This window comes from Cygnus olor, chromosome 22 (assembly GCF_009769625.2).
Source record: "Cygnus olor isolate bCygOlo1 chromosome 22, bCygOlo1.pri.v2, whole genome shotgun sequence".
NCBI classification, from domain to species: Eukaryota; Metazoa; Chordata; class Aves; order Anseriformes; family Anatidae; genus Cygnus; species Cygnus olor.
Genome location: NC_049190.1, coordinates 4252764 through 4275367, shown reverse-complemented (window position 1 = coordinate 4275367; position 22604 = coordinate 4252764). Strand labels below are relative to the sequence as shown.

Genomic DNA, 22604 nt, shown 5'->3' with positions numbered 1-22604 from the left:
TTTCTCAAGGTCTTCTTGCAGCTTCAACAAAAATTTTATCCTAAATGAGCTTTCCAGGCTGTCCCTGCAGTGCTTAGAGATAGTACACTCCTATTCTTCAAAAGTCCTGTGTTTATGAGATAACTACCAGGAATTAGAGCAAAACAAGCTACATCTCTTTTTGTAAGAATTTGTTGTGGATTTGGTCTTCAACCAGTGGGAGAAAAAAGCCTTCACTGTTCAAAGGTTTTCCAGAGCAACCACTGGATTTCTTGGTGCTTTTAGGGTCTTGAATATTCTGTGAGTGAACAACGTGTCTACTTATCTTTTCCTCATTTTTTTTCCAGAAAATATATTTTGTTTTTGAAGTAAAACAAAGGTAGGTGTATTCTGTCCTGGTTCTGTGCAGGAACTGTCCCTGTGTTGTGCAAAAACTGCCCTCACCCTTTTTCTTCTTTTCAATCTCTTCCTATCTGAACTTGGACAAGGTGTTTTGACTAAGTACTGCTGGTGAAAAAAGGGTTATGTTGCTCCTCCGTGTAGCTTCTCCTCATATATTTCCTGTCTTCTAAGCAGAAGAGAAAACAAATCAGTCCTGATAGCTGGCAAATGACAAGGTGTTGAAATTAGTCCGCTTGGCACCTCACATACTTCTTGTTGGTGTGTTGCAGGGTTGCATCACCAAGTGATAAGCAGCGCATGAAGGCATGGATCTGGAATCTAGGCTTGCCCTCATAATTCATAGTTTACATGCTTATTTTTTGTCACTCTTCCTTCTTCTTTTGTATTTCCTCTTCTTCATGTCAATATGTGGAAAACCGGGATATAGCCAGTGTAATTGTTATCTGTTGTAATACCCAGCCAGTTTTCATGGGGAGAGGGTTTTGAAAGGGGGGCTTACTAAAAGTAGAGTAACTTCTAGCATGTAAGACTGGAGATTTGGGAACAGGCAGGCTCTAGGCCAGAAAACATTCTCCGTTTTGCCCTCCCTCAGTTCTTCTAGTTTCTTCCTCATTCATAATCCCTCTTGCCTTTTCCTGCATCAGGAGGTTCCTTTCTGTCCCTGTTCCTTCTCTAAAGCTTCTTGTCTGGACTTGTATTTAAATGTGAAATAGCAACATAGGTTATTTTTCTTGTTCTCTTTAAATTTGTTAAAGCCTTTGTCTAAACAACATGTTACCTATTGGTCTCTGCTAAAAAAGACTATATTAAAGACCTGGTTTCAAACAAAATCTTAATGGTAGTAGAATCTTTAATGCATTTACTATGCATTATTGGTCTTTTATTATTGGTCTTCCTTACTGGTCTATTTTGCCAGAGAGTGTAGTCTTTGGAAAATGAGTGGTAAATTGGGTATCCTAAGGTGAATAAATCATTTATTTATGCTTTGTTTTGTAAGATGTATTTATCAAAACTGAACAGGCATTTGAAATACGGTAATCTGTTAACGGAGGTTAAAAAAAAAAGCAGGTGCACGCTTCTTTTCTCTTTCAGGCAGAGCTTAGATCCTTCTCCATCTCACTCCATTTCATAGTCTTTACAAATAATAAAATAAGGTGGAAAACAGTTTTCTGGAAAATACTTTTATTATCAAATTCTTCCTATACAGTATTGTTACCCTTGCTAAGGTAATACAGATCTAGGTATGCAGTTGCTTGGAATTCAGAAAAAAAAAAAAAAAAAAAAGAAAATCAGCAAACAACACCTCTAGTGCAAGTTAATGCCTTACATTGTTAGGATTTTCTGGTGTTTTTTTCTTTATGTGTGTTTTCCTCTCTGAGTGCTCTCAAAGTTCATCTTTGGATGAGGGAAAGTTGTGCTTGTTATAAAAATAGATAGCATTTCAATTTCAGACAAGTGTCATCTTTACAGTACAGTGGGAGGTAATTTGTCAGACTGTGAAGTCCTTATTTCTTCATGAAACTCATGAAATTTCTCCACCCATTCATGGGGCGAACCCAGTACATGCTTGATATTGCACAGACAGGACATTTAAGCAGCACGTGCTGTGTGAGGTGGGGAAGCAGCTCTCCACAAGGATGAAGAAGTCCAGTGACAAGGATTGTTTCAATAATACATGTTCTTGTCCCACCAGCCTGCATTAGGAAAAAGAGAGGGTAAAAAAATAAAACCAGTTACTTTTTTCTCAAAGAGGAAGAGTAATCATTGGGAACAAATGGTCCAGTTTTTCCTGCACCTGTCCGAGGCAGCTAACATGGGTGAATAAGTGGAAGGGGAGGAAGAGGTAACTTAAAGTCCTAAATGTAGAGAATTCTACTTACTTCCTGGGTATCTCCTGATAAACAGCTTGCGGACTTCATCATAGACCCATATCAAGATGGCAAATGGTACAGCCACAAACCAGTACTGAAACCTGGGAGTGGGAGAAGAGGTTCTCATTCAGAAGCATTTAACTACTCAGCTGAATTTCTGGTTCTCTGACTATGCTACTTGATGTCACTAAAAGAGAATCTGGATTTCATGGCTTTTTTTTTCCTCTAAGTGAAGCACTTAAATAGTTAGAAATAAGATTAGGTCCATGCAAGACTACTAAGCTTAAGTAGTTAACTGAATTAATTTATTCCAGATACTGTTCAGAAGGGATTGTTGCCTAGTGGCATTACAGCCTCTGAAGAGGGCAGAAAAATTGAACATTTCTGACAGTGATATATTTAAGATAAATGTTGCTTGTGTAAAATTAACTAAAATGTTATCTAATCTCACCAAAAGATTGGGGATCCTGGAAAAAATCTTAGTGTTTGTTATACACAAGTAGATTTCTGTATCCTCTATGGTAAATCCAGTAGAAAAAGCAGTGTGTTTTTTTGTAGGAACTATGAAAATAACTCCCTTTTTGGTCAAGAAATTGTCCACCCTGTTCTTCATAATGAATATTCTTAAATATTTATCCTGGAATTGTAATGCATGAGCAACCTGTTCCCATGTATCTGTTGCTAGCAGAATGGTAAGTCCATGTCCGTTTATACACAAAGACAAGGGATGTATGCTGCCATCAAAACTCACCTCAGAGGAATGAAGTTCAGGGCTGTAACATGTCCAAGACCATAGGAGAGAATCAGAGCAATTCCTATCTGGGAGAATATACCCACCCAGATGACTTTGTTCCTACAAGAAAACCAAAGAGAACGGGTTACACGTGTCTGTCTGTGCATGAAAAACAGATTCCTCAGCATAATACAAGGCTGGGCCACTTTCAGCATCATTGCAGCATGACCTGCCTCAGGTGATGAGCAACGTAGACACAGTAGCACAAGACATCTGGTAGACTGTAGCACTGTTGTACGTCACATATTCCTGTGTCTTCCTTGCTACCGTTCTTGACCTACCTAGGTTAAAGCTAGCTTTAGGTAGGCCTGCAGTGTGCATTAGTCATGTCTTTTTCTTGCATTGTCAATGTGCTCATAGTGACTCAAATGTAAATGTAAGAAGGAAAAATACATAGGTGTAGGCTCTGTATCTGCAGATAAAGAAAGGAAAACAATTTGCTTTCCTATCAGAAATACTCTGACTAAATGCCAGCTTTACATGTGGCCTCCATCCCAGTAGATATTTTTAATTCCCTGGCTTTCATGGGATTGAAAGGTGCAGAACCTTTTGCAAAGGGTTGCCAGTGCTATCTTGGGGAGTTTGACCAGCTGGTATCTCCTTATCTGACAGGCTAAAGTTAGCTTGGAGAAGTCTAAATGTTCTATCTACTGATAACTAGATAAAACTTAAGAAAACAGTCTGGAGAGGAAACTCCCTTTTTCTTTGTAGTAACCATTTTAATGAATGGAGAGTTGCTTTTTAAGCTGAATTGTGTTCGGATTAAACAGTACGAAGTGTTTCTTTAAAGAAACCTTCTATCATGACATAGAAAAGGAGGTGGGGGAAGCATAATAAAATGTTTGTCTGAGATTTGCAATTGCTAGAATCCAAGTTTAGTCTTTGTTCACCAACTGAATGTGAGGCAGCTAGATCATTGAGCTAATGTTTCTTTTTTTTTTTTTTTTCGTCAGATCAGTGGTAGGCTAAGTTATCCTTCCTTGTGTGAGATACAGAACCTGCAAAACTTACCTGAAAAGACCCTGCTGGAAAATGGAATTTCTTCGTGTTTTCCTGATGATCAAATCTGCAACTTGCTGAATTGTGATGCTGACAAAGAAGGCAGTATAGCCAGTCCACTGCAGGTACATCCTCTGGTATTTAGTCTGCAAAGCAAAGGAAAAAACAGTTGTGTTACATCAGACACTCATATCTCGTGCAAGTGACTGCAAACCTTGATAGTAAGATTTCAGTTACAAAGGTGTAAATGCAGAGTTATCGCAGATTTAGATAGGTAATGATCACATTTTGGCCTGTTTTTCTAGTCTGCTAGTTATAGTGGATGAGTCATGTGGCTGGAGCACTGGTGTGGTATGAGGAGGAATTTATATTGATTTATTAATGGCTTTTGTGTCTTATGATTTAAGCAGAAGGGAGTGAGGGGGAGTGAAGTGTTGAAAGGAGGAGGGAGAGTCTAGAGACTGCTTTGAATAGTGCTCTTCAGAAGCAGGGCTGAGAGATTATGATGGATCTAAATGTGAAGTCCAGAGAAGAAGGTGCATCTCCAGGGGCTTGAAGTCAGAAGAAGGGAAATTGTAGAAGAATAAATGAATGAGTCTGAATGAGCTAGGTGGCCTGAAGCTCTAAAGAATATATCCTGAGGAACCATTAGATGAAAACTATATTTACATTTAAATCTCTCTCTTTCTCTTAACTTCTATTTTGGAGGATAGAATAGAATTTTAAAGAAACTGTTGGGTAAGAGACAGTGCAAGCATGTTTCAGTGCATCTTTACCCATTCCTGTCCATACGAGTCCTCGAAGTCATTAATGGCGTTGTTTTCCCAGTCGACTCGCACACCAAGCAGTGTGGAAGGGAGGAAACCTTGTTCAGCATAGACTGTGAAGTAGGTTACAAAGGCTCCCACTGACTGCATGATACCTGCAAAATCAAGGAGGGAGAAATGAGAAGATGCAAAATCAAGGGGCACTGGGGATCAGCGTTGAGATGCCTGCTAAGACATGAAACGTGCTAAGAAAGTTAGTTTTAGAGCTCTAGGTGCTCTAACGTTCTTGACCTGTGTAGATAAAACCTGTTGTGTTGTCTGATATGAGCAACAGAAGGGAGTTAGTAAGTCTGCCTAGGAAGGCGGAGGAAAGAATTTAATTCCAGATCCCCCTTTTCTAAGAAGTTAATGAACTTGTCTTTGTCTCGTTCTGCTGATGCAAGACAGTGTTGCAGAGAATAGGCCAACCTACCTATCTGCAGGTAGGAGTATACAGCGAGCTGCTCGTTCACCAGCCTGTCTTTCTTTTTGTTTCGAGGTCTCCTGTTCATAATGTCGCTTTCAGCTTTTTCGTAGGCCAGTGCAACAGAGGGGATCTACAACAGAAATAAACCATCAGAGTCTTGGTAGCAACATTTGTCTGCTTCTCAGAGGCTCATCAGACAAGTTTCAGTTCTGGAGTGGTTCTGTTACCTCCCTTGGTGTCCTGGTTTCAGCTAGGATAGAGTTAATTTTCCTCCTAAACCAGCTGAAATCAGAACACTTGGCTTTTAAATATACACAGAGCAAATGAAGAAAGGCTCCATGTGGCATTATGTTGACATGTATAAAAGATGTGAGAGAAAGCTGAAACTCTGTTATAGGTCTGATGATCTTTTGACAGTCCAGAGGGTGAGAGGATACTGAAAACATTAAAGTGTCCTTCAGATACCTTGGACCGGGCTCTGATCAAGTGCCTAGTGTTCATCCCCTGTACTAAATGCAGTAATCCGTATGATCTCTTGATTGACAAACACTGATACTTTGCACACTGCTGGATTTTGCCTGTCAGCAGGGATCAGAAGTCTTTTCTTTCCATTCCCCCTCTGCAGTTCCTTCCCCAGCTCGTCTTTCTCTATACCCAGCTGTTTTTAATTTAGCCCTCTACCCTTTCACTAGTTTGTTATTCAGTTGTAGGGTAAGGCAACTAAATCTCCTAACGTCCCTTTGCTCCCAGCTTCTCTCACTTGTCATGGTATTTCAGCAGAAAATAACTTAAAAGACACCAGCATTGAGGCAGCAACTTACAATGTCCGTTCCCAAGTCAATGAATAGGATGGTGATGGTGCCAATGGGCATGGGAATGCTGGCAATAATGTAGATGAGAAAGGGACAGAGCTCAGCAATGTTCTTAGTCAGGGTGTAGGCAATTGTTTTCTTTAGGTTGTCAAAGATCAGGCGGCCTGGAGGAAAAGGAAACACTTCTATAAAAGCTTATTGTCAACAGTGTTTGCAATAAGAAACCTTAATTTTTTAATTAATTGAAGTGAAAATAGTCATGGCATATGTCTGCTATCCTCATATGTTTTCCCCTTTTTTTTAACTTTTTTTTTCAAACCTTCCTTCCCTTCAACTCTTCTGAAAATTCAAATGAAAATAAAAAATCACTTTCAATGAGAAAGATGGAGGAAAAATCCCATTCCACAACACAGTGTAGTTTTAATGGAAACCACAAGCTTTTTGTGGCTAGAGAAATGGAGTGTGTGTTAGTGTCGTGGACTGAGCATGATGAGAATGAGGTGCAGGCAAGTAACAGAGAGAAAATGGAAAGAAAACACCTTGTATCTTTGTGATGTTTAGAACTGCATGGGAACAAGATGGGAAGTGCTTTGTTTGGAGTTTGAACAAGCAGAGATAGCAGACCAATGCTCTACTTAACAAATATGTCTGAGAGAGGTTCCTCATTGTCAGTGAGGTTGTTGTGTCTAGTGAATGGAAGCAATTCCCATTTTTTCCAAATACCAAAATCACATTTCCCAATTCAGGTAGAAAATAGGGTGTGGGGGTATGCAGGAGGGAAGGATCAGGAGGACTTGGCCAGTGTGTGGGGCTGCCAGCAGCTTTCAGCTAAGAAAGTGAATAGCAACATTATTTTTACCTTCCTCCACTCCTGTGACAATAGAAGCAAAGTTATCATCCAGCAGTACCATGTCAGCTGCATTTTTAGCTGCGTCAGAACCAGCAATACCCATAGCAATTCCAATATCTGCTTTTTTAAGAGCAGGGGAGTCATTGACTCCGTCTCCAGTCACGGCAACAACTGCTCCCTGGAACACACAAAAGGATCCGGATGTGGGGTTTTTTTGAGGTTATGGTGTTTTCTCGTAAGGACAATCTGCTCTCAGTACACTCCCTGTCTTTAAATCTCTAGAAGAAAGTTGCTGATACGAAGTTTTGAACTCTCTTCATACATAAAACATAACCAGTGATCAGAAAGACAGTGGGTAGGATTAACATGGCAGCCTTGGGCTTTTGTGCAATAGATGTCTGTACAGATGTATGTGTAGATGTCTGTGTGTCATCGAGACTGCCTCCACAGTCAGCAGAGAGAAATGGGAAATTCAGGGATGGGATTTACCATATCCTAAAGACAACACCTGAATTAGATGCATTTAAAATGCACTTAATCTTATTATTTATTTTCGTGGGCTATAAGGAGGCTTAAATTTTTTGAATCTCTCTATTTTTATGTGGTCTACCTCTGTCTGAGCAGACCCAGGCTCATCTCTGGCATCTGTGGGATATTAAAACGGATTCAACATGATCTGTCCTTGTCTTGCTTTGTGAAGTGCTTATGGAATCAGTTGCTTTTGATTTTATCTGTAAATTGCATAGCTGTTCAGTTAGAGATCCTTAGTTTCCTATCCCAACAACTTGTGGCCATTGCCAGGCTATGCTAGAACTGCACTAGTAGTCCAAAAGACAGAAAACTCTGATTTTTCAAGTCAGCTTCGTTGTTGCCTTCCAGTTAAACCATCTACTGCAGGTAAGGGGCCTTTTCTAGTTGATGCAAAAGTTCTCAGCTAGGTTCTCAGCTAGAACACAGAGTGTTCTGAGGGGAAGAAAGCTTGACAAACTGATCAAAACAAATACTAAATGCCCTGTCCCTTTGGGGATTTAACACTGTGTCACTAATTATAAATATTGCCATGTACAGAAGGGCTTATAAGCTCTAAGCACTAAACATAGCATGTAGACTGCTTGGCTTGAGTCAGGGAGGAAGGGTAGGGTCTTCCTCTTCAACCTAGCCAAAGCTACTAGGAGTTTGGGCATCTAAGCAGTACAGAACATGTTTACCCTCTGCCTGCTCATGGCCATTCAAAAAAAAATAAAAATAAAAATAAAAAAGAGATTAAATGCAGTTTTTCCCCTGCAAGTAATTCAGGCTTAAACCCACAGAGCTGATAATGCTGATTGGAAAGCTTAGTGCTGGCATAATTGCAAAAACAAAATAATAGCTTGTGCCGTCCCCTTTCCTGTAAAGTTCAGGTGTGGTGGTAGTGGAGCTTTCAGTTTGCAGCATCTATCTGGAAAATGTCAGAGGGCAAAATCTCCTGATGACAGTTTGCACCTTTTCCTGAGCGCTATACGTGGTGTTTCTTTCCCTGTGCCTCCCGTGCTGGCTGCACTCCATGCTCCTTTACATAATATTGCCTATGAATAGGACAAATCCTCTTTAAATCCTGCCTCATATTCATGCTTTCTGTGGGTTGTTTTGCAGTCATTTAAAGTAATATAGATAAGGCTTGGTCATAGATAAATCATGCTGTGACATTTTGTGGGATTCATACCTTATTTCATGTCTGAGCATTTCTGTGGGCGGGAAGTACATAGGTCTAAATGGCTACGAGAGATAAGATGAGGGGATGTGGCAACACTGCTTTTATCTGGGTTTAAGGAATTCCTGGGGGAAGGCTCCTTCCCAAATTGTGTACAAGTCTTTACCCAGGAGGCTTTCTGGGCATCCCAGCAGCAGCTTCTCTGAATTTCGTGCAAGCTAGTCAGGCCCCCTCCCTCAGTATGGCTCCAACCCACTCAAACGTAGGAAAAGCTCATTTTGTCAATCGGAGTTCAGCGTCTGTAACAGGAATTTAAATGGCTTGGCATCTGTCCAGAGAAGACAGTGTTTGTGGCAAGCTGTTAGATAACGTTCTTGCACAGTGAACAGAGTATAACCAGAGCTTGGAGTGCTTGGGAAATTGGTTTCCACCCTTTCCCCTGCTACCTGGTGCATGCGCCGTAGCCGTATCATGTATAACCTTGTACACCTCTTACCTGTCTTTGACAGCCTTCCACTATGATCAGTTTCTGCTGGGGCGATGTCCGAGCAAAGACTATCTCTGAATGGTTACACAAAATGTCATCCAGCTGCTGCAAGCTCATGTCCTTCAGCTCCATCCCATTGACTACTGCTGCCGTGGCTTCCCTGTAATAGCCATGGGAAAGCTGGATAAATTCTCAAATCCAAATGCTTAGATAAAAATAGCATGCTTGTAGAATGTATGCAGCTTAAGGAAAGCAGCAATCGGAGTTAATTTCACAAGCAGTAGTTGTTAATCAGCAGGTATTGAATGAAAGATGCTGTAGAAATCCAGACAGAATTAGTTACCTAGATACAGAGGGAAGCAATTGAAGCTTCCTCCTGAGTAGACCTAACAAGAGAAAATGCATTTTAAAGAGAACTGAGTGGGAGGGTAGGACAGTGGAAGTGGAGGAGGATCTTTTCTGTAAAAAGCTTTTAGGTTTCTCTTATTATGTTAATTTTTTCACATTTAATGGGTGAAAGAGGAACGTAGACTTGCTGGTCCTTAGGTCGTCCTCCAGCACTGCATGGGATTCTGAATTTTGCTTTTCATATGCGTGTGTTTTGTCAGAGGTGCAGTGACAGCAAAGACCAACGTGATCTGCCAAGTTTTAGTCACTAGTTTTTCCCAAGTGCCCCACGCAGATGAGAGCCCCTGCCCTAAGCATACAGTTATTTACGTAGAGATGACTTAGATGGACAAGGTGGCTGGGCATGTTACCAAGAACCAGAAAAGCAAAAAGCAGCTGTGGTGCAGAAATTGGCCAAAAGCATTGTAGAGGGAGAAGGCGTAGCTTGCAGAAAATGAAGCCATGGGTACCTCCTATATTCTGCCTGCTCTTACCGTCTATTGACTTGCTCAACAGGAATATTGAGGCGCTTAGCAATATCTTCCACGGTCTCGCTGGTGGCTGAAATGATGCCTACACTCTTGGCAATGGCCTTAGCAGTGATTGGGTGATCGCCAGTGACCATGATAACCTGAGGAAGGGACAAGCACTTAGGGTAAGTGACAAATGCATATGCAATGGATGTAAAGAGATAAGTTGAAATATCTATTGTTCTATTACCAGGAAGCAGTTTGGAATCTGAACTTGGAAAGCTGTGCCATGTACGTAACAAAGACAGATTATGACTATTAATTAGCTCTGTATTGATTTCTGTTCTCCACTTCTTGCTATTGGCACTATTTTATCAGGGCTGCAAAAGAAAAACTTGTCATGAGCAGCAAGGTTGGAACGATGCAGAATAAAGAAGCTTTTATATAAGAATTTATAACACGTATACTCAAAAGTAAGAGTTCTTGGAATGTTGCATTGTAAAATGGATCCTTGAGAATGAGGTCTCCTGACAGACAAGGCAAAGATTTTTCTTATTTTTCTTGAAGAAAAGTTGCCAGTTTCCAGATCTGTCTTAAGACTACAGAAAAATTACTCAGAATTAGGACTTGGGATTCATCTCATCAAGGATAATGAGAAATTGGTAACTCCAAATACCAATTTTTCCTTTATTTAGCTAGGTGGCCTCTCAGTCTCAAGCTGGAAATTTACTTGTGGTTCTCTTGGGACTGAAATTAGGAGAACTATTGCGTCAACTTCAACTTGAATGGTTTTGAGATTAGTGATTCATATGTGTAAAAGTTCCTAACAAGTGTAGCCCTGTGTCCTGATGCTTTCTCAAGAATTGCTCCTATTACCTTACGCTGTTTACAGACAAGTAATTCTAGCTGGCATGGTTTCTATACTCTAGAAGGGGATCCAATGAGACTATCTCGGTTTCTCTAAATTTGGATTTCCAGTTCCAGGGTTCTTCACACACTTTCTGTGGTCTGATTCCCACTTAAATTTAATCCATTTCCTGTCTCAGGGCCTTCAAGTAGTTTCTCTAAGTTACAATTTCAGAACAGTATTAATGAACATTGAAATTTGTGGTAGGTGTTTCTAGAAAGATATTTAATGTCAATGCAGTGGAAGATCTTAAAAGTTACAATATCATTAGTCTTTCTGTAGCATCACTGTATCCTTCGGTGTAGGATCCCTACCTTGATTCCAGCACTGCGGCATTTTGAGACAGCATCTGGCACTGTGGAACGAGGTGGGTCAATCATAGATAAGAGCCCAACAAAGCACAGGTTGGAGGTGGGGAAGTTCATGGAATCTGTGTCAAATGGGTACGTGTCTGGAAACTCATTTTCAGGCAGGTACAGATGACAGAAACCTGAAAGGAAACAGTTGATGAAATGTACAGGAAATAGTGAGAGAAATAAGAGAGTTTGCTGTAGCATAGCTTCAGACTTTCCTCTTGTCTATAAAACTCGCATGCATTTAACCACGAGCTTTTTATGGAGCACTATTTAACCTGCCATTTTAACCTTCAAATCAAAGTGCGTATAGAGTCAGTGTTTCACGTGGCAAAGGTATTGATGCTACTAGCTGGGCAAGAGTGTTTTCTTTTGTGGATGACTTCTGTTGGCTTTTTATTTTTTTTGGCTGCACGGCGTGGCAGATCAGCACCAGTATATAGCAGTAAGGGCATCCCCGCCACAGGGAGCTTACAGCACATCATTGAGGTTTTAGCCCTCTGCTGAGGAGGCTGTACACTTTGCTTTTCTCCTTCACTGCAAGTGTCCAGGCAAACTGGTCTCGTACCAGGATTTAAAGCCCCATTCTACATTGCAGTTCTCTTACAGTCTCTCTAGTTGCACTCACCCAGTACTCTCTCTCCCATGCCTCCCAGCTCCATGTATGCTGTTTGGAAAGCTTCTGCTTTTTCACTGTCCAGTGGTTCTTCTTTGCCATTGATCATGATGGTGCTACATCTTTCTAAAATCCTCTCTGGGGCACCTTTCATCACCAGCAGAAAGCGTTTGTCGTTGGGATCGTCAGTCTCATGAATGGAAAGCTGCATGCCACAAATATGAAATGATTTGAAAGAACATTTGTGATCCTCATTTGTTTCTGGTTTTGGTCACTTTGCATGAAAATAACATTTCTCCTGCTTTTCTCCATGAAAACATAATTCTTTCCATCAAATGGAATGAACTGCTGTTATTGTAGGTTAAATTTCCCCTGTCATTGCATTCCCCCATTAAGACTTGCAGGTCACAAACTGATGCATTACACATAGTGATAGAAACAGTGAAAGCTGAAACGGTCTGGCCTAATTTCCCAAACTGAAACACACCTGGAATTTGTTGGTGGAGTTGAAAGGAATTTCAGCCACTTTCTTGTTTTGTGCTCTAATACTCATGACGTCACCCAGAATGACTTCTGCAAATTTCAGCAGAGCTGTTTCAGAGGCATCACCTACCACAACTCTCTGTATGGACAGAAGAATCATAGAATCATTAAGGTTGAAACAGTTTATAGCACATACACTTCTGCACTTCTGTCAAGAGAGCTTGCATACTTCTATAAGATGTTGTGTGCTTAAACAGCAATGAAGCTACATAAAGCAACGGTTGTCCTGAAAAATACACTAAAAATTTTAGTAATTAATAGCATGGAAATTCTTGATACCTGAGTTGTTTTTTTTTTTCCTGCCTTAAACTTTTTGCAAGCCTATAGCAAGTAGTAACTCAGAAGACTGAAGCGGTAAAATTTAAGAGATAACTGAAGCTAAACAGAACAACTCGTGTGTATTGTTCTTTTAAAGGAGGAGGAACAGGTTGACGTGAAGTAGGCTATACCTTCATTATTGGGAGATTTTCCTGTCCTGGTCTGAATTCTGCCCGGTTGCAGAGAGTTACAATTTTTGATAATGCTGTCCATGATGGAGAACTTTGATCAAAAGGCTGAGCTGAAGTGAAACAAAATAAAGATTGCATCCTTTAGCATATTACATGGTAGAAGTAGAAACTTAAGTTTGAAACAACAGGACTGAATTATTTGCAGAAGAGCATCGTTCTTTTGATAGGTTCTGTTATAGAAAACCAATTTGACACAAGCCTTTGCATTAGTCAACTAATTAGTTCTGGCAATGTTACTTAGATGATGTTTCTGTCTGTTTTCTTACTAAATTTACTGTTGGTGAATGGACATGCATTAGAACCTCCTCAAGACTTACTCTCTGTGAATGGAGTTCAAATAGTAATTCTTTTGTTCGCATCTCTACATGGCAAAGAAGGGACTTTCCTATTGCACACACACTTCTGTGTGGGAGACATATCTGTTTTAGCTATGGAAAGACCCCCATTGACACCAGTTTGGCAGACAGTAGGTGTGAAACATCACAGGTTTGATAAATGTAAGCTGCCACTTTCCAGATCCCCCATTGCCATATTTACTTGTTTGATCTTCACTGGTATCAGCTGAGTAGATCTGATTATCAAACCAGAGGTGAGCAACAGTCATCCTGTTTTGTGTGAGGGTCCCTGTTTTGTCAGAGCAGATGATGGAAGTAGAGCCAAGTGTTTCCACAGCTTCCAAGTTCTTCACCAAACAGTTCTTCTTCGCCATCCTCTTGGCCGTCAGGGACAGACTCACCTGGCAGAAGTAAAGAAGTTCAGCTCGCTGTTAGTGAGGTACAGTTACAGAATGGTGTAATGAAGTTACATACTTCTGTTTTTTTAATGCTTTTTTACTTTCTAAAAGATCTTTTTAAAAAAAAATCTTCTGGTTGGTTGCAGTGCATTGTTTTTCTTTTTAATAGCATTATTAAGATCAGAGGTTTTGCAGTAACTAGCAAAGTACATGTGCTGTACAAGGAACCTGCTTCCCTGCTGATAGAAATAAGAGTGTCATGTCAATTAAGAGGCTGTTTTAGGTGGAAGAAACTACAATGTGGGGAAAACTCCTAATCACTACCTTAATTAATCCTGAAGCAAGCCTCTTCATTATTGTAGTACTGCTAGTTGGTCGTTGGTGGTGTACTTTAGGGCTAACAGTACTTAACAGTTTTGTTGCTTCTCAGCCACAGATTTTAGTGATAATTCTTATGTATTAGTTAACAGACTTACTGTTACTGTAGCTAGCAGTCCCTCTGGCACATTTGCCACAATGATGCCAATGAGAAAGATGATGGAGTCCAGAATCTTGTATCGCATTGAAACAGAAATAATGAAGAAGAGGACACCAATGGAAATGGCCACTCCTGCCACCAGGTAGACAAAATGCTCTATCTCGATAGCAATGGGTGTTTTCTCATTTCCTACTCCCGATGCGAGCGAGGCAATCCGCCCAATGACAGTGCGATCCCCGGTGTTGATTACAATGCCAGTAGCAGTGCCTGCAAGGAAATAAGAGTCTGTTGGCTCCAAGAGAGTTTGTCTTCTGTACATAGTACTGATTGACGAAGTCCCTTCTTGGCCTAATGTGACTAAGACTTTATCCCAGAATGACATTTTTCCCCCACAGAAATCTTAGAGGTATCAGTGAAGGGAAAGAAGGACATATTTTCATTAATTATAATCTTTTTTGATTGTGTTGCAGTAGGAATGCATCGTTATCCTGGGCACTGTACAGTTTCCTAACAGATAGTCTGTTAAGAATGGTACGTAACTTTTTAGTTCTGAAAATAGGGACAGCACCTTTAAGTGTACAGAGCCCTTTCACAGAAACATCCACAAATACTTAGAGGATTCTAATTCCTTGAAGCAGAATTGTTCAAAATGAGTTAGTAATATTATGTAGCACCCTGTCCATGTGTCATTTCAGGAAGCCCTTTTCTCTGTCACTACACACCTTCCACACAGGTGGTGGAGTAGAACGCAATGTTCTTGGTCTCCAAAGGGTTCTCGTGGGTGAAGTCACAAGAGCGGGACTGTGGTTCTGATTCCCCTGTGAGTGAAGAATTGTCCACCTTTAATGAAATGGAGACATGCCCATATTAAAGTTAGTAATACACGGTTACAGCCCAGAAGGCAAGAGTGCAGCACATTTAGTAACAGGTGACAGGGCCATAATCTCTCAGTGCTGTTTCTCTGAGATGATTGTCGTTGTCACTGAGAGAATCTGTTACTGTGGGATTTCCACATTGTATGCCCGGTGGTGGGATTTTCAAGTAGCAGCCTGAAAGAAAACATGGTTTGAAAATCTACCTCCAGGTCTCAGAAGACATTTAACACAGCGTTGGTATTTCTGCCTCTGTCCTGACAAAGAGCATTGCTAGAACAAGGTATGGCCGTAGTGCCTTCTTTTGGTGTTTGGCAAGTGTGGATGTTAGTACTGCATGAACTGAGCGTCTCAGTAGAGTTTCTGCATTCTGTAATTTTAATAGCTAATGGCTGATCTTAAAGCTCTAATAACTCGTATTGGGTGCATAGAAATTCTTTGTTATAAAAGCCTCTCGACCATGTTTTTCCTCTCTCCACATGCTCTACAAAGCATTTTTTACCTTACACCCCTGAGCAGAGATCAGGCGAATGTCCGCTGGGATCCTGTCTCCACCCTTTATTTCCACGATGTCTCCAACCACCAGCTGCTCTGCTGGCAGTTCCTTCTTCTCCGCATCTCTGATGACAAGAGCTTGCTGAGGGGATGGAAGTATGACAAAAATTAGTGTTTCACTGTTCTTTAAATCTCCTACCAAGAGGTAGATTCAAGTTGTGCTTATTGCTTAAGTCCTACTTGTGTCATTTTGAGGTGTGCTCTTAGAATGAGTTTTTATCTCAAATGAAAAGCCTTGGTTGCTCTCACCTGTGGAATCATTTTACTGAAGCTGGCCATGATGTTTGTACTTTTAGCTTCTTGATAGTAAGCGAAGATACCAGTGAGGATGACAACCAGTGCGAGGACTACACCAAGGTAGAGCTAATCAATAAAAGAAATAACCCAGTTAATTAAAGGTATGCATTCAGCAGTTCCTTTGCTAGAATAACTCATAGTTCTGTATTGTTTCAAGAGACTCTTAAAATGACTTACTGGACCAGGCTAAAAGACAAATTAAGAAAAGAGCTTTCAAGTTTTGCCCTGCTGGTGATCAAGTACGTCTTTTGGGGTATAAAAAGGATTTTTAATTGCAAGTGTCCAGTTTCTCTGAAAAGCCTTCTCTAAACTGAACAAATTATATTCCTAGCAGAGTGCAACTCATAAGGGAATCGAAGTCAAAGACTCGAGTCCTTTTCAGACTTCAGTGTTGCTCTTATGAGTTCTCGAGTGTTATGATTGTGGGTAAGTGGTTATAAAAACTTTGGACAGGCACTCATAGACAGAAGTGGTATGTCAGGTATTTATCAGAAATGTTCAGTAGTGGAGGGAGAGTCCTGAAGGAATAAAAGGCCTCCTTGTAGTTACTGAGTAACTATGAAGTAGTATTTAAATTACTTAGATTGTCAAAGGGTCACATACTCACTTTGTAGTTATTCAAACACTTACGTTGTCAAAGGGTGATTCAGCTCCCTGGGCAAACTGAATGCCAAATGAAATCCAGGAGAAGACAGCTCCTATCCATAAAAGGATGGAAAACCCTCCCACCATCTGCTTGAGGAACTTAACAATTTCAGGAGTGGCTTTGGGAGGAGTGAGTGAGTTGGGACCATCACGAGCCAAAATCTCTGCTGCTCTTGAACTAGAGAGACCCTGCAAAAGCAAATGTCATGTTTAAAACGATGTCACAGAAAACAGATTTTTTATCTGAACTCAGAAATAAAATTTGCATGCTGCTTGTTCATTAAACGTTGTTAGTGTTACGGATCAGCTGCAGTAACCTGCATCTTTGATTTCCAAATTGTGATTTCAGGGTAGCTATTATTAGTTATCTGCTATGAAGACATAGATACTGCTTTTCTGGAACAGTGAATTTGTGGCTGTGTCCATTAGGAGTTTTCATTCTCTGTCAGTTATCTGTCAAGTACACCTGTACTAAATGTTTGGAAAGATGAGAAAAAACAGACATCTGTTCTTTTGCTATTGTTTCTATATTTCCACAATGAAGTCTGCAGTTCATGGGTTCCTTGAAATTATTGTCTGTATTTGTCTGTGTTAGATGCTTTGATATTCAGATGTAAGATATCAAAGGGGGCACAGCTTCTCAAATTTAGTGTTTCCCTCAAGACAAAATAATGTCCAGTGCACTCACTTGCCATAGGTTTTTACAGACACTGCCAGTGAAAAATGAATTGTAGTGAGATCTGAACATCTGATAAAAACTCTCTGTCCTTAGAAAAGCAGAGGTCCTTCTGAAAACTTTGAGGTCGGGTTTTGTACAGGGAATTTTATTTCAAAGCAGTAGATCGGACTGCTTCAGACTTGAGAAAAACTCTAGTCTGAATCCAGGTCACTGCTGCACGCTGACTTGCTGTCTGTTTTAGGCTTTATTGGGGGTTAGTGCATCATGCTTATGCATGCACGTATGTATCCATGAGTGCATCTCTCGATTTGGATGCTTTTCCATCGCCTTTATGAAGCTTTGAATCAGCCAAAGATATAGGAAGGCATGTGAATTGGGCAGTTTCTTAGTGATGCCCTAAGTACTTACTTTGTTGATGCTCGTGCCGTACTTTTCTTCCAGTTCTGAAGCGCTGAGTTTGTGGTCATCCTGAATTCCAAAAGAAAGAGAAAATGATAGTAAGCAGGATGTCAGACTGTTGGAAATTTTATATTGGGATCTAGAGAATGTTCAAACTGCCTTGATCTGGGACCATGGATCCAGTTGCTAGGATTACATCCCACTTCCATGAATAAACAATATGCAGTTTTTCATAAAAAGCACGAGTCTTCTCTTGTCTATTTCCACCTCTGCTGTTAGCTCATTTTTTACTGTTTGCAAAACATTTCTTCTTGTCTTCTCTTGACAGAAGTAAGATGTGTTTCACCACAAATGTCAGTCTTATGTGGAATCAAGAAGCTTAACTGATAAATGTGAAAGGTCTGGGGGAGCTGCTAGCAGTGTACACACCACTGGAAGATAGCATTTTCTTTAGATTTTGTGTGTACTTTTGTAAATATCTCCCTCCTCCAACAAATCTATTGCAAGAACAGAATGGTGTTCTCGTGTTAATACCATACTGTTTGCCACAAATGTGTGTGCTGCTTTCTGTTGAATAGTTCCTCTTTACATGCATGCTACAAGACCATGCATTCAGTACCATGGGCAATGTTGTTGATAGAAGAAAGGGTGTGGTGTTGGAATATGTGTGACAACAATCTTTGCATCTGATTGACAAGGTAAGGTATGTGAAATGGTTTGCCACAGTCTTGTAGAAAGAAAGCAGCAGGGTCTAAACACAGTTAAAAAGGCGCATGGGAGAGGGAAGTCTGAAAGCTCTTCTCCTTTCTCTGCAGTAACACCTTTGTGGTATCATTGACCTAATTATAACTTGTGCCCAACTGAGATTTAGAAGCCAAGAATTCGTGAGTTCTCACAATTGTTTTCACAGAATGATTCATTGGTACTTGGATGAGTCAATTAACTTGTCTGTGCTTTGGTTTCACTTTAGAAACATGAGAGTAATGTTACATCCCCTAATAGCAAACATAAGATACATTGAGAATTATTTAGCTGGTACTGAATTGGTCTTGGAAAGATGCTGGATAAATCAATGGCCCATTTTTGGCTTTCCTTACCTTTGAAATACTGTGTAGCCCCTAAATAGCCTTTGCTGTGAGTTGCTCTTAAAGCAATTCAGAAAAGAGGTCAGTATAATTACCTTCATTTTTCAGATTGGGAAACTGAAACATACAGAGCAGAAGTAAGGTTTCCAAGATCAGTTGTCAAGTCAGGAGCGACCCAGAAGTAAAATACAGGTTTCTTAGGCTTAGTGTGCAGTCCTTGAAGTACATTGCATTTAATTCAGGGCGGAAAAGCTGTGTTTAAAGCTGAGGCATGCTTTTAGATGTGCTAGAAATCTAGAGCAAGATATTTTGCTTCCATCTTCCCTCTGTTTCTTGGCTGAATGTACAGGTGGCAGTTCAGAGGAAATGCTGATTATAGTAACTCCATCTGGGAGAATACAGACCTCTTTAGGGAGATACTGTTCTGTACCATTGGTAGCTTAAGTAAGCCAGAATCATTCTTTTGTTATAGGTATTAATCCCGCACAACTTTTTCTCTGGCAGACTTCAGGAGAGTGGGGAAGGTAGTTCTTCCCGATTATGATTTTCATGCAATATGCCGTTAAAATGCCAGGTGAAACAGGAGCTTAGCAACACTCACCAGGTCCAGTTCTTTCTTAAGGTCTTCATTCTTTTTCTTCTTGTTGCCTTTCAGGTCTTTGTACTTCTCCTCTTCATCTCCAGTCTCTGTTTTTTCCAGATCTTTTATTCCATTGATCTCAACTGAGTAAACATCAGACTTTTTCTGTAGAAGAAATAAAGTTTTGGCATTGGTGTGAGCACCTGCTGCGACTAGAAGGAAGCAGTAAAAAATACTGCAAACATTTCAGACTGACAAATCCACTTTTTTGAGACAAGTTACAAACAGCTACTGTTTTTTTGTTTGTTTTTTGTTTTGTTTTTCTGCTGGCAACTTAGAGCACTAGTTCTTGTCCTGAGATTTCTAGAGCAAGTGTTAGATCACTCGTGATCTGGTCTTCAGCATATGTAACTGACAGTGATTCCTTAGAGAGTGCAACACTTCCAGTAGTTTATGATCTAACACAAAGCATAGGAATATTGCCTAGGATCTCAGGATCACCACTGAAAACCATTGTCATGTATTGGCTCTAAAGAGGAGATAAATATAAAAGCAAAAGTTGTTTAAAAGAAAAGTGAAGAGTAAAGGAAAAGGAAAGGAAAAAATTTAAATGAGAACTTTTTTTCTTTGGCTATTCCTGGATATTTAGATATGTGACTTTAATTTTTCTTTTTGAAATAAAATTAATGTTTATATTTACCCATTTACACTGGATTACATAGAAATTGAGGCAAACAGCATAATGGTTGCCAAGGAGAACCAAGCCTGTTACTTCTGCATTCTCTCTTTACTCATACTTGTCAATCTAGTAGCAGGTACAGGAGACTGTTAAATAACCGAGGGATGCTGCCAAACCCCTGATGTTCTGCTTTTATTGATAACTTGAGGGGGAGGGAGTTGCTGCCTCCCAAGTTTAAGTTAACACTGTAGTCTGAAGGGCAAACTTCCTGTGTTGCCAATTTACCAGCTTCTATAATCATAACGTTCCAGATATTAATTATCTTGTAAACTACATGCCATTCCTTGGAAGAACTATTGGTTGACCCCATTTCAGAGGCTTCCTTAGAGATTAACCATCAGAGCTTCGTGAGAGTCATACTGCATCTTATCTGATGGTGTGCTCTACTAGCGAGATGGATGCACTTGTATGCTGCTGCTGCTGTTACCTGTCTGTCTAACAAGTACATACACATTTTTGTAGGACAGATGTCAATGTTCAGAGTTGTTCTGCAAAGGTAATATTTCAGGTGAGATGAAAGTAGACATCCTACATACAGACTAAACCAGACAGCTCAAGTGATGGAAACAGCAAGGAATGGAAAGGTTTCAGACATCTTGCTATTATTATGAGTTCAAAACTGGCACCCTGTCCTCCAATGCCCTTTAGTTAGAGGAATGTTGAAATCTTGAAGTTGTATCTTGAGGAAGGAAGGGAAAAGCTAAGAGCTGGTGGTAGTTTGAGCAGTTACAAGTCTGGAAGCCTTCTCCCTAAAGCACTTGGATTTGTTTGATACATATCCCAGGTAAAGGTCATCTCTGTTACAAGATGTTCTAATTTTTTATCTTGCAGAAGTTTTAGTCTGGATTATCTGTTGGAATTTTTCCTTCAAGCTTCTCCTCCTTCCTTTAACTATCCAGCCCAAAATCTGTTTGGCTTTTCAAATATCCAGAAAGTAAAGACAAGGATAGAAAGAAAGCAACTATCTGTTGCAAGAGTGTCACAGGAAGAGAATAATAAAGAAAACTCATGAAGTTAGTAAAATCTTCTGGTCACTGTGCATGATGTACACGTAACCTTTAACCCAAACATTTTCATAAAATCTCAGATTTTGGCATTTGCAGAAGAGCTACCATTCATGAAACTGTTGATTACAAAACTAGCTATTCCTAGAAGCATTTCCTATCCAATCTGATCTCCTTACTTTTTAGGATTAGAAATGCATTCCTATCTAGAGTGAAAATTTTAGTTGTTACACTGGATGCCCAGCATTGTCTAGTATCAGTTCCATTTTCACTTAGCTCACAATTACAACACATACATGTATATTAAAACTTAATTCAGTGCTTATTCTTAAGAAACTTGTGCAGTGCCAGTAGTTCTGGTGAACAGTGTACTCACCTTTACCATCTTGGTGATTTTATTCCCCTGCTGATGGAATGAAACAGCCAAGCCAAAGGGTCTGGATGAAAAGCAAAAGCCCAGACGAACAACAGAGTATCTCAGAGCACTTCTGGCTATTGCAGTGCAAAAGCTCACAGAGGCTGTAGTTCCCTCTCAGCTGACAAGCAGACGTTAGCTGGAATCCTGCCTGTGCTTTGGCATCCTTCAGGCAGGACGGGTTCGTTGTCCAAAGCCTGTGGAGAAAGAGCACTGTTTGCTAGTGCTTTATAAATCAGCATCTTGTGCTGCCACTCCACCCCTTCCCTTCCAGGTCCAGCCCATCTTCTGTTTCACCTGTAGTAGGTGGAAAAATACCACAGTAATGGGCATGTGGGTTTCAGGTCAGATAGTTTCTAATTATTCCTTTGTAGTGTTTGCTCACGACTAGGGAACAGGTGTATTATTCATCTTGCTAGAAGCAAAGAGTTTCCTTCGGAGACTTTCCAGCACCGGACTCCCCTTCAGATTTCTAGCTGTCACGGCAGCATGTGGTGGGGTAAAGGAAGCCTGAGCACATTCTGTATCTCCTGGCTGTTAACGCGTTGTTCTGTTTGTCTGCCTTGGGTCCCTAAAAGTCAGATCCCTGCCCTATTTAGGTACTAGGGATTTTATGGAGGAGTTCTCCTTCAAGTTTCTTAACTTTGACTTCATTTTTTATTTTGGATTGCATTTGATGCGTTTTTAACCTTCATGTGGATCCGGAAAAAAAATCACTTCCCCATGCATTTTCAGCAACAGCACTTACCTGAACAGCTTGTGTAAATTGTTTGTCTTGTGCCAATTACAAGCTTCCATATGGGAGTGATAACAGGATTTATGACATGCCTGATACCTGGTATATCGCATCAGTCAGAAGTAAAGTTAACTTTTTCTTCATCCCTTTAATTTCACTGAAGAAAAACTAAGACATATATGAAAAATTTTCTGTACTTCAACATTACTTTGGGAAAGGGTGTCTTTCATCTGGCTGGCAGAACTGGTCTCACTGCACACATAACGTTCCAGCAGTGTTCTACGTTATATAATTCATGAGCTTAAAATTGCATCATTTGAGATGCTGTGAGGTACCACAGTCACTGGCAGATGACTCCATTTGTCGTAAGAGATAGAAGACATTACTAGAAATAACTAACATGGACCATTTCAAGCCATACGTGTAAGCTGTTAGAGTAGGGAAGAGAACCCAGAAACATGCTTTACTGCTTCAACAGGACCAAGA

General features: G+C 40.3%; 1 protein-coding gene and 1 long non-coding RNA gene across 3 annotated transcripts in view; one reads left to right on the top strand and one right to left on the bottom strand.

Moving 5' to 3' along the window:
- Positions 1 to 22604, top strand: part of LOC121058701 — a 51855-nt gene that overhangs the window by 16229 nt on the left and 13022 nt on the right. For both annotated transcript variants that reach the window (XR_005814306.1, XR_005814305.1), the window contains exons 5-6: positions 3999 to 4169; positions 10020 to 10158. This is a non-coding gene — a long non-coding RNA (uncharacterized LOC121058701). The remainder of the gene's footprint in view (positions 1 to 3998; positions 4170 to 10019; positions 10159 to 22604) is intronic.
- Positions 1473 to 21565, bottom strand: ATP12A (ATPase H+/K+ transporting non-gastric alpha2 subunit). Its single transcript, XM_040534577.1, has 23 exons — positions 21344 to 21565; positions 19246 to 19389; positions 17569 to 17628; positions 16467 to 16670; positions 15789 to 15902; positions 15487 to 15621; positions 14835 to 14952; positions 14111 to 14379; positions 13439 to 13637; positions 12842 to 12951; positions 12337 to 12471; positions 11862 to 12054; positions 11195 to 11370; positions 9998 to 10134; positions 9126 to 9276; positions 6949 to 7117; positions 6099 to 6253; positions 5284 to 5407; positions 4821 to 4966; positions 4057 to 4190; positions 3004 to 3105; positions 2262 to 2353; positions 1473 to 2075 (listed from the first exon to the last, which is right to left on the bottom strand). Exons 1-23 carry the CDS (start codon positions 21350 to 21352, stop codon positions 2047 to 2049), a joined length of 3105 nt encoding a protein of 1034 aa, XP_040390511.1. The 5' UTR covers positions 21353 to 21565; the 3' UTR covers positions 1473 to 2046.

Excerpts from the sequence above, each read along its gene's own strand:
- ATP12A (XM_040534577.1), bottom strand. Across the intron at positions 14,380-14,834 it reads CTCCACCACCTGTGTGGAAG|GCACTGCTACTGGCATTGTA; the intron begins GTGTGTAGTGAC and ends ATTTCCTTGCAG. Across the intron at positions 2,076-2,261 it reads TATCAGGAGATACCCAGGAA|GCTGGTGGGACAAGAACATG; the intron begins GTAAGTAGAATT and ends TTCCTAATGCAG.